Source organism: Chrysemys picta, chromosome 22 (assembly GCF_011386835.1).
Source record: "Chrysemys picta bellii isolate R12L10 chromosome 22, ASM1138683v2, whole genome shotgun sequence".
Taxonomy (NCBI): Eukaryota; Metazoa; Chordata; order Testudines; family Emydidae; genus Chrysemys; species Chrysemys picta.
Genome location: NC_088812.1, coordinates 1,368,807 through 1,379,530, shown reverse-complemented (window position 1 = coordinate 1,379,530; position 10,724 = coordinate 1,368,807). Strand labels below are relative to the sequence as shown.

General features: G+C 68.2%; 1 protein-coding gene across 7 annotated transcripts in view; it reads right to left on the bottom strand.

Moving 5' to 3' along the window:
- Nucleotides 1–10,724, bottom strand: part of PDE4A (phosphodiesterase 4A) — a 137,526-nt gene that overhangs the window by 4,020 nt on the left and 122,782 nt on the right. For 6 of the 7 annotated variants that reach the window (XM_065575643.1, XM_065575642.1, XM_065575644.1 and 3 more), the window contains 6 exons: nucleotides 5,662–5,755; nucleotides 2,892–3,070; nucleotides 1,977–2,075; nucleotides 1,470–1,634; nucleotides 751–850; nucleotides 17–171 (listed from right to left, as the gene is read on the bottom strand). In XM_065575643.1, the coding sequence (XP_065431715.1) occupies nucleotides 17–171; nucleotides 751–850; nucleotides 1,470–1,634; nucleotides 1,977–2,075; nucleotides 2,892–3,070; nucleotides 5,662–5,755 (792 nt within the window). Of the gene's footprint in view, nucleotides 1–16; nucleotides 172–750; nucleotides 851–1,469; nucleotides 1,635–1,976; nucleotides 2,076–2,891; nucleotides 3,071–5,661; nucleotides 5,756–7,279; nucleotides 7,654–10,724 lie in introns of those variants that run through there. The other variant, XM_065575648.1, reaches the window with a different exon arrangement.

The window sequence follows — 10,724 nt, the reverse complement described above, 5'->3', positions numbered from 1 at the left end:
CCAGCTCCCGGCTCACCATGTCTATAACCATCTTGCGCAGCATCTGACGCTGCGGCTTGCCGAGGCTCTGGAAGATGTCGCAATTCTCCTCCTGCAGCAGCTTGAAGCCCACGGCCAGGTGGTGGTTCTCCAGGACTGACTCGTCGTTGTACATCAGGGCCAGCTCCGAGTCTGCGGGGCAAGGGGGGGGGTGTCAGGGGGGGCCGACCTCAGCCGCCCCGGCTCCTGCCCCCCCTCGCCCCGTGCTGTGTGCTCCCGGAGGGGGAATCGGTGCATGGCGGGGAGCTGCGTGCATGGGCCGGACTGACACAGCCGGCTGCACGGGGGGGATGGGGCAGCTCTGACGGCAAGCACAGGGGGGGTGCACACGTGTCGGAATGCACACAGGTGTGCGTGTATCCCGGTGCACGGCCGTGTGAACAGGAGGGCTGGCGTGTCCATGTCCCGGTGCACAGGGGTGTGCGCAGCAGGCTGGCGTGTGTGTCCCGGTACACAGGGGTGTGTGCAGAAGGGTTGGTGTGTGTGTGTCCCAGTGCACGCGTGTGCGCTGAGGTATGTGTCCAGGTCCCGGTGCACAGGGATGTGTGCAGAAGGGTTGGTGTGTGTGTCCCCGGTGCAGGGCGTGTGCGCCGGAGCTGGAGAGATTAGGAAACACACACGTATCCCCCCCAAAGCTGCTGCGGGGTCTCTGGGAAGCGCTGGGGACCCCCAGGCCCTCGCCCCCGGACGCGGGATCGTGGGGGCACTCACTGGTGTTGATCAGGAACTGGTTGGAGACGCCCGGGTGATCCACGTCATGGATGGCGGCTGCAAACAGAGCCGCCAGGATCTCCAGGTCGGTGAAGACAGCCTGCCAAGGGCACACGCAGGGGGCTGAGGCCGGGCCCGGCTGGTTAACAAGCGAGGGGCAGGGGCTGGCTCTGCCCCATGGTTGGGCACGTCGCAGCGTGAGGAACCCAGGAGTCCTGGCTGCCCCCCTGGGCCCGGTCCCTCAGGCCCGCGCCCAGCCATGCCATTGGCACAGCCGGGCGTCGCTCTGCCCTGGCTCTCGGGAAGCTGCAGAGACTGTGCGGGGAATTGCCATGTGGGGGTTAGCCCTGGGGCCCATCACCCTGGTATCCTGCCTCGGAGTGGGCCCGTGCCAGCTGCTGCCAAAGCTGTCAGACCCCGCAGGAGGCAGCGACGGACCCAGGGCGGGCAGAGAGACAGGCAGACAGCTGGGGGTGGATGGACAGACGGACAGGCAGCTTTCCAGCCCCCCCAAATTCGTTTCAGTCCCGTTTCTGTCTCTATTCCAGCCGCGCTTCCCCCCTGACAGCCGGCCGGGCTAAGTCATGTCCCAGACACCCTGCGTCACAGGGGATCGAGAGCTGGCCCCAGGGCCCCCACTCTGCCACCGGTGGCATGAGAGCCCCCCAGTGGCCGTTCTGTCCCTGACACGCTCAGCCCCCCGGCGGCCCCCAACTCACGTCCAGGGCGGGCGTGGCCAGCAGGACGTGCGTGGACTGGATCACGTCGGCGGCGTGCAGGCTGTTGTGGTAGGCCACGTCGGCGTGGTAGTGCTCCTCCAGCGTCAGCACGTACGTCAACAGCGTCTCCACTGGGATCTTGAAGGTTTTCAGCAGTTCTCTCTCCTGGGGGGGGAAGGGGGCATTTGTGGCCAGGCAGAGTCACGCCAGACACTCCTGTGGGCAGAGCCCACAGCACCCCCCCGCCCCCCAGCTTCAGGCCCCCGTCCCACAGAGCTGGGAAGGGACTCCTGGTGCCCAGCCCCCCCCCCCCCCCCCGCTCTAACCACTAGACCCCACTCCCCTCCCCGAGCCAGGGACAGAACCCAGGAGTCCTGGCTCCCGGCCAGCACTGAGGATCCCTGGCCAGGCGGGTGCCAGGTGTGATTCCGTGTGCTGCACAGAGGGGTGGGCGCTGCCAGCCCCCACGGACAGGCCCCACCCACCGCGCCTGGCCTGGGGCCCTACCTGGAATATCGTGTACATGATGCAGCTGAGCGAGCGGCTGCTGGAATATTCGGAGACGTGGAAAATGTTCAGGCCCCACTTGTTGAGATTCTCCAGCTCCTGGAAGGCAGGGAATGATGAGAATGGGGGGAGGTGGGGACAGGGCCCCCACGGAGAGGCCTGGTAGAGCACGTCTGCAGGAGCCCAGAGGTGGGGGTGCCCAGCTGGACCCACAGCCCCACCATACTCCTGCCGGTGCCCCTCACTCTCGACCCGCCACCCCCATCCCAGTCCCCTCCCCCCCAGCTCTGCTGGTGCCCCTCACTCCCGACCCGCAGCCCCTGCTAGCCCAGCCCTGCCCCCTCACTCTGCCGGTGCCCCTCACTCCTGACCCGCCACCCCCATCCCAGTCCCCTCCCCCCCAGCTCTGCCGGTGCCCCTCACTCCTGACCCGCCACCCCCATCCCAGTCCCCTCGCCACCAGCTCTGCCGGTGCCCCTCACTCCCGACCCGCAGCCCCTGCCAGCCCAGCCCTGCCCCCCCAGCTCTGCCGGTGCCCCTCACTCCCGACCCGCAGCCCCTGCTAGCCCAGCCCTGCCCCCCAGCTCTGCCGGTGCCCCTCACTCCCGACCCGCAGCCCCTGCCCCCCCAGCTCTGCCGGTGCCCCTCACTCCCGACCCGCAGCCCCTGCCAGCCCAGCCCTGCCCCCCCAGCTCTGCCGGTGCCCCTCACTCCCGACCCGCAGCCCCTGCTAGCCCAGCCCTGCCCCCCAGCCCTGCCGGTGCCCCTCACTCCCGACCCGCAGCCACCCCCCATCCCAGTCCCCCCCAGCTCTGCCGGTGCCCCTCACTCCCGACCTGCAGCCCCTGCCAGCCCAGCCCTGCCCCCTCACTCTGCCGGTGCCCCTCACTCCCGACCCGCAGCCCCTCCCCGCACCTTGCTGAGCAGCTCCTCCTGGTCGGTTTTGACCCCGAAGCGGGGGATGCTGGAGTTGGTCAGGCCTGAGCTGGGCATGAGTTTCTTCACGCCGCTGATCTGGCACATGGGCTGCTGCTTCTTCTTCTTGTCCCGCTCCTTCTGCGTGGGGGGCGGGATCTCCACCTCGTTCTGCTTGTCTGGGGGGGGAGCGGCCGGTCAGTGGGGGAGGGGCTGTGCCACGGGGGCATGCAAGAGTGAGCGTGCAGCAGTCAGTGTGAGCGCACGGATCTGAGTGTGACTGGGTGTGTGCCGGAGACTGGGCCAATGTGCGTGGGGGGGGGGATGTGTGCAAACCACCCCTCCCCCTGCTGCCCTCGGGGTGCGTCCCCTCCCACCACAGTCCTATCCCGGGGAGGCTGGTGCCCACGCTGCTGACGTCAGGTCCTGGGGTCCAGCCCCCCGGCGGCCGGACTCAGAGCCCCCGGTCGGGCTGGGCCCGGCAGGGAGACAGGCGCCCCCCCCCGGTGGTGGCAGTGCAGGGTGTGGGGGGTCACTCCGGGCAGCAGGACGCGGGGGGTCTGGGAACCAGGGTGCAACCCCCCCCCAGCACCTGCAGAGAAGAGGGCGGAACGAGGCATCATGGCAGCATAGGGGGTGGGGGGCCCCCCCAAGACATGGGCCCCTGGAGGGGACTCAGGCAGTGGGGAGGAGGGCAGCATTGTGACATCACAGGGCACCCAGCCAATCCGAACGCAGAGGACTCCGTATGATACACGTGGCAACAGTGACCCAGAGCCCCTCTGGCCCCCCCACAGCCCAGCCTCCCAGAGCCCCCCCCCCGACCCAGCCCCCCAGAGTCCCCCCGGCCCCCCCACAGCCTAGCTCCCCGGAGCCCCCTCCAGAGCCCACCCCCACAGCCCAGCCCCCTGGAGTCCCCCCCGGTCTCCCCACAGCAACTGGGCCCCGCTCCCCTCCCTGGCTCCCAGCCCCTCCCGGGCCCCCGGCCCCCCACCACAGCTACGGGGCCCCGCTCCCCTCCTAGAACCAGGAGAGAACCCAGGAGTCCTGGCTCCCAGCCCCCCCACTCTAACCCACCAGCCCCGACTCCCCTCCCAGAGCCGGGGAGAGAGCCCAGGAGTCCTGGCTCCCAGGCCCGCCCCGCTCTCACCACTGGGACTCCCTCCCCTCCCCTTCCTAGAGCCGGGGAGAGAACCCAGGAGTCCTGGGTCCTAGCCCCCCCTGCTCTAACCACTAGCCCCCACTCCCCTCTCAGAGCTGGTGAAAGAACCCAGGAGTCCTGGCTCTGGGAGGGGAGCGGGGCCCAGTGGTGAGAGTGGGGGGGGGGGAGCCCAGGAGTCCTGGATTCCAGCCTTGTGCACAAACTATTTTCCTTTCTCGTTTCACTTAAGTCCCCCGAGCTGCGTCCCTGACCCACCCACCCCCCCCCGCAGCCCCCAGGCGTGAGCCCCTCCCCTGAGCTGCTGTGGGCCCGGTGCCCCGATCTGAGCTGCCCCCTGAGCCCGTGGGCGCCGGCCTGGCCCGGGCAGGGCTAACAGCCGGTGCCCGGGGCAGCTGGGGGGAGCCGGCTCCCGCACAGACGTCCCATTGACGGGCCCTTTGCATCAACATTTGCTTTAGGCCGGAAGTTTGTCCCTTTTGACGTCAATGGGGCTCCGGGGACCCGTCTGCCTCCGCGGGAAGCAGCTCCGGACGCAGCCAGAGAACAGCCTTCCTGGCGTGGGGCAGCGGCGCGGGGGGGGGGGGGGGCAGAGGGGTGGGAGTGCGTTGGTGAGGCGGGGCTGGGGGACATACGGGCCTGTGTGGCACCGACACGACGGGCGTGGGCACTAGTGTCTGCACAGCATCTCCAGCCCCAGGAAGTGACTCACCCACAGTTACACAGGGAGCGGGGCCAGAGCCAGGGAGAGAACCCAAGGGGTCCGGGCTCCCAGCCCCAACCCACCAGCCCCCACTCCCCTCCCAGAGCCAGGGAGAGAACCCAGGAGTCCGGGCTCCCAGTTCCCTGCTCTAACCCACTAGACCCCACTCCCCTCCCAGAGCTGAGGGGAGAACTCAGGAGTCCTGGCTCCCAGCCCCCCTCCTCTAACCCACTAGACCCCACTCCCCTCCCAGAGCCGGGGAGAGAACCCAGGAGTCCGGGCTCCCAGCCCCCTACTCTGACCACTAGCCCCCACTCCCCTCCCAGGGCTGGGGAGAGAACCAAGGGTCCTGGCTCCCAGCCCCCTGCTCTAACCAATCGTCCCCACTCCCCTCCCAGGGCTGGGAGAGAACCCAGGAGTCCTGGCTCCCAGCCCCCTGCTCTAACCACTAGCCCCCACTCCCCTCCCAGGGCTGGGAGAGAACCCAGGAGTCCTGGCTCCCAGCCCCCTGCTCTAACCACTAGCCCCCACTCCCCTCCCAGGGCTGGGAGAGAACCCAGGAGTCCTGGCTCCCAGCCCCCCTGCTCTAACCACTAGCCCCCACTCCCCTCCCAGGGCTGGGAGAGAACCCAGGAGTCCTGGCTCCCAGCCCCCTGCTCTAACCACTAGCCCCCACTCCCCTCCCAGGGCTGGGAGAGAACCCAGGAGTCCTGGCTCCCAGCCCCCTGCTCTAACCACTAGCCCCCACTCCCCTCCCAGGGCTGGGAGAGAACCCAGGCGTCCTGGCTCCCAGTAACCATTGGGCTCCCTGTGGCACACATGGGCAGTCAGCCCCATCCCTGGGGCACCTCTCCCCACTCCAGGTCTGAGCCCAGGCCCCATGGGGACCCCCCGGGCTTGGTGCTCACCGAGGAACGTGCTGGAAATGTACTCGGAGACCTGGTTTCCGGAGCGGCTCATCTCCGACAGGTGGGTGAGCTCACGGGTCAGCATCCTCTTGAACTGCCAACGAGAAGGAGAAAGGGGCTGAGTGGGGCTGCCTGGGCGAGTGTACATGGGTGTGCACATCACCGTGCAAGCTGAGCTGCACACTTCCTCGCACGCATGTGTGTGCATGCTCCACCATGCAAGCAAGGGGGCAAACCGGCGTGCACGCTTTTCCACACCTGCTTTGCTGCACGGGCAAGACTCACAGGTGTGCACGCTTCCCCACGCAAGCGAGTGTGAACGTCGCTGTGTCCAGTTGTGCTCGGGGACGCCTTGCTGTGCCTGTACACTGGCCTGCTGCACGCACGTCCCGGCGTGGAAGCCCAGTGCCTGCGTTTGCACACCTGCCCACTACGCATGTGAGCTGCTGTTGTGCGAGCAGGCATGATGCCCCGTGCAAGGACCTTGCCAGCGAGCTCCAGCCGCCAGCGCAGACGCCCGCGTGGAGCTGCAGGTCTAAGGGGCAGAGCCCCCCCGCGATCGGGGCCCTGAGGCCCCAGACCCCCCTGACTCCTGGCTACTCAACACCAGTAACCACCCAACTCCCCAGCACGGGGGAGAGGCTGGAGCCCCCTGTGACGGAGCAGGGAGCAGGGCAGATTTGACCTGGGAATGTTGCAGGGGGATTGCAGTGAGGAGGGGGGACTTCCCTTGAAGGAAGCTACCTGAGCTGTAACCTGAGCCAGGAACGGGGGTGGGAAGAATTAACACCTTCTGCCCGGGAGACTGAACAAAGGGGAGGAGCAGCAGGAGGAGTTTTGAGTTTAGTTTCGGTTGGGGCTGGGTGGTGCAACGCAGGGAACCCCAAGCTGGGGTCTAAGCTCCCTGAACCTCCCAGAGGGACCTAATTGAGGGGGTCTGGTCGTACCTACATGCTCTGCTTGAGACTGTGTTCCTGTCCTTAAATAAACCTTCTGCTTTACTGGCTGGTTGAGAGTCGCAGTGAATCTCGGGAAGAGGGGTGCAGGGCCCTGACTCCCCCACACTCCGCAACACCCCCCTCTCCGCCCCCCCGAGAACTCTCATTCTTTGAATAAACTCAAGGGATTTTTTGATCTAGGTTTGAATTTGGGGCACAGGGCAGAGAGGGGAAGTGTCAGACCAGCACTTACGGTGCCCCTCACTCCCGACCCGCAGCCCCTCGCTAGCCCAGACCTGGGTTCCTCCCCCCCAGCCCTGCCGGCGCCCCTCACTCCCAACCCGCAGCCCCTGCTAGCCCAGCCCTGCCCCCTAGCCCTGCCGGCGCCCCTCACTCCCAACCCGCAGCCCCTGCTAGCCCAGCCCTGCCCCCCAGCCCTGCCAGCGCCCCTCACTCCCAACCCGCAGCCCCTGCTAGCCCAGCCCTGCCCCCCAGCCCTGCCGGCGCCCCTCACTCCCAACCCGCAGCCCCTGCTAGCCCAACCCTGGGCTCCCCCCAGTCCTGCTGATGTCCCTCAACCCAGACCAGCCGGACTCTGCTCTAGGTATTAATTCACACACAAACACACCCCCGCTGATCCCCTCCCGGGCCAAGACCCCCTCCAGTGAGGCAGGTCTTACCTGGACGGCCAGAAGGTGTTTAAGGTCTGGCATGGTGGCCAGCTCTGGTGCTCCCTCCTCCAGCCCTGTGCCCGAGCCCGCAGGACGCTGCCCAGCCGCTCCGGACACCCCGACCCAGGCGGAGAACAGCCAGGGACAGCAGCCCCGGTCCAGCCTCCCCGGGCAGCCCAGCCCGGAGCCAGCTGCTCAGGGGACTGGGAAGCAGCCGCTGGCTCAGGGTTTCCTGGCAAAGTGAGTCCAGGGGAGGGTGGGTCACACTCCTGGCACAGAGCCCTCCCTGGAGAGGCTGCGGCTCAGGACAGGAGCCCCACGGCTGGAACCGGCCAACAGGGAAACAGCGACTCCCCGGAGATCAACAGGAGACAGGGAGAGAACCCAGGCGTCCTGGCTCCCAGCCCCCCCTGCTCTAACCACCAGACCCCACTCCCCTCCCAGAGCCGGGGAGAGAACCCAGGAGTCCTGGCCAGTCCCCCTGCCCCTGCCCCTGCCCCTGCCCCCGCCTTGGGCTGCTCTAATCACTAGACCCCCACTCCCCTCCCAGAGCCGGGAGAGAACCCAGGAGTCCTGAGGGGCTGATGCTGGTGTTAAACAGGCTCAGAATCAAAGGAGGGGGGTCGGGGGCTGCTTCTGCGGCTTGTCCCCCGCCCCCACTGTAAAGTCCCCTTTGTCCTTCAGCGGCTCCTGCCTGGAGCTGGCCAGCGGCTGGTGACTCATCCCGGAGCCGGCTGCACTCACAGCCATAGGCCTCCTCTTTTGTGGGGGGCGGGGGGTGTTCTCCCTGGCTCTCCCGGTCCCCTCCCCCCTCGAGTCCCCATTCTGCTCCCCCCAGGCTGGGCGACGGGGGGGAGAGGGGGGAGGCAGGGGGCTCCGCCTCCGGCTGGTGAACCCAGCTGGGTCAGGGCCTGGACTGGGGGAAGGGTGTGGGGGGGTGATCTGCAGGGCCTGTCCCAGACCCCAGTGTCGGGGGGGGGGGGGGGGGAGGGGAGGGGGGGTGCTCTCCCTGCAGTACTGCCTGTGGGGGGAGGTCACCGCACTGCCCGCACGCCGCACGGGGAGGCCAGCAATGGCAGGACCCCCGCCCCTCACACAGCGCAGTGGGGGGGGGGGGGTCCCTGTTCCTGAGGCACCGAGTGGGGAAGTGACTTGCCTGAGGTTACACAGGGAGTCGGGGGCACAACAGCGGAGAGAACCCAGGAGTCCTGGCTCCCAGCCCCCCTGCACTGAGCCCAGCTGAGCTGGGGGCAGGGCGCTCCGTACCCCCCAGCCTGGGGGAGGCCCCCGACTAGGACTCAGCCCCCTGGCAGGGGCAGCAGGGTCTGGGGGTCACAGGGAGTCCCCCTCGGCTGTGTCTCCCCGAAGTGGGGTCCCAAAGGGGACACCCCCAAACTCGCCCCCTCCCCCGCTCAGGCCACGTGCCCGGGGCACGGTTCATCTCCAGCTCCCCTCCCCCATCGCCCCCCCCATCCTTCACGTCACACAGAAAAACCCACAAATGGTAGAAATAAAAGCAGGGCAGTGGGACGTGCGAGCCCCCCAGCCAATCAGGGCGCCTCAGCCCAATCTCCATAGCGACAGGAGTCTCCTTAGCAACTGCCCCATCCGCAGCCTGTGCACAGACCCGGGTCTCCCAAAGGGGGGGGGTGTTAACCTCTTCCGTCCCAGCCTCATGTACCCCCCTCCCCAGCCCTGGTGCCCCTCACTCCCGACCCGCAGCCCCCACTATCCTAGCCCTGGGCTCCCCCCCCCCCCCGGTGCCCCTCACTCCCGACCCGCAGCCCCCACTATCCTAGCCCTGGGCTCCCCTCCCCCCCCCCGGTGCCCCTCACTCCCGACCCGCAGCCCCCACTATCCTAGCCCTGGGCTCCCCTCCCCCCCCCGGTGCCCCTCACTCCCGACCCGCAGCCCCCACTATCCTAGCCCTGGGCTCCCCTCCCCCCCCCGGTGCCCCTCACACCCGACCCGCAGCCCCCACTATCCTAGCCCTGGGCTCCCCTCCCCCCCGGTGCCCCTCACTCCCGACCCGCAGCCCCCACTATCCTAGCCCTGGGCTCCCCCCCCCCACCCCGGTGCCCCTCACTCCCGACCCGCAGCCCCCCACTATCCTAGCCCTGGGCTCCCCTCCCCCCCCCGGTGCCCCTCACTCCCGACCCGCAGCCCCCACTATCCTAGCCCTGGGCTCCCCTCCCCCCCCCGGTGCCCCTCACTCCCGACCCGCAGCCCCCACTATCCTAGCCCTGGGCTCCCCCCAAGATCACTAGGTGATTGGGTGCAGGGGGAGACAGGACGAGGGGGGTGTTAAGCAGCTGAGGACACCGACTCCAATCCCCCCTCCCCATTCAGCAACCCACACGCGAGACGAGTTTGTTGGGTCTCAGCACACCGGCCTCCCCCATCCCAATGGCCTGGAGTGTGTGGCTGGGGCAGAGGGCCCGGCTTTAACCCCCCGGCCAGCGCAGGCCAAGGCAGGCACGGAGATCTCAACCCAACGTGCCCGAAGTCGGGCACAAGCCGCACGCAGCAAATTAGGTCAAAATTGACACCAGAAAGCAGCACTCCCCCCCCCCACAGCGGAGGGAGGGGTGCAGGACCACAGCTGGGGGGGCCATGGCCTGGGAGGAGCAACCCCCCAAGGGGCTCAGACAAGCAGTCGCTGTCCTGGGGGGGATGTGGCTGGGGGACGTGGCTGCTTCCCCATAGCTGGGAGAGGAGGATGGAGGGGGCTCAGATGGGAATGCCCACCCCAGCCCCACAGCGGGGAGGAGAACCCCCAGGGGAAGAACCCCTCCCTGGAGTCTCCGGAGCTGCCTCCCTGGTTCCCAGCCCGGAGGGTGGGGGACGCACGGTGAGCAGCCGCGGAGGTGCAGGGCAAGTGGCCTGCAGGCCCTGGCGCGCAGTGGGGCCCAGCGCAGGCAGGTGAGCCCTTCCCCGGCCCTGTGCGGGGCGCTGTGCCCTGCAGCTGCCATCAGGAAGGACCAAGCCTAGTGGATGGGGGCGGGGGGACTGACACCCCAACTCTGCAGGCTCCCAGGGCGCAGGGTGATACCCCCAGCCCCCAAGCTGTGTGTAGAATCCCCCGCCCCGAACACAGCTCCAGCACTGGCCTCAGGTGGCCGAGGGGGGCAGGGGCTGTGGGCAGGGGTCTGAGCCCCATGCTGATGGCTGGGGTGGGGGGGCGCTACAGGAACTGACCCCCCCCCAGCTGGTGCCTGAAGGGGCCGGGGGGTCTCAGTGCAGGAGGATGGGGTAGGCTAGAGCACCACAGAGCTCCACAACGCCCCTAACCACCACAACCCCACTGTAGACACCTGCACAACACTCGCCCCAACACCCAGATACAACCACACACCCCGTGAGGGGACATTCAGGACACACAGAGGGGGGGGTTTCTCTCTCTCTCTCTCTCTCTCTCTCTCTCACACACACACACACACAGGATGTTCAGGAC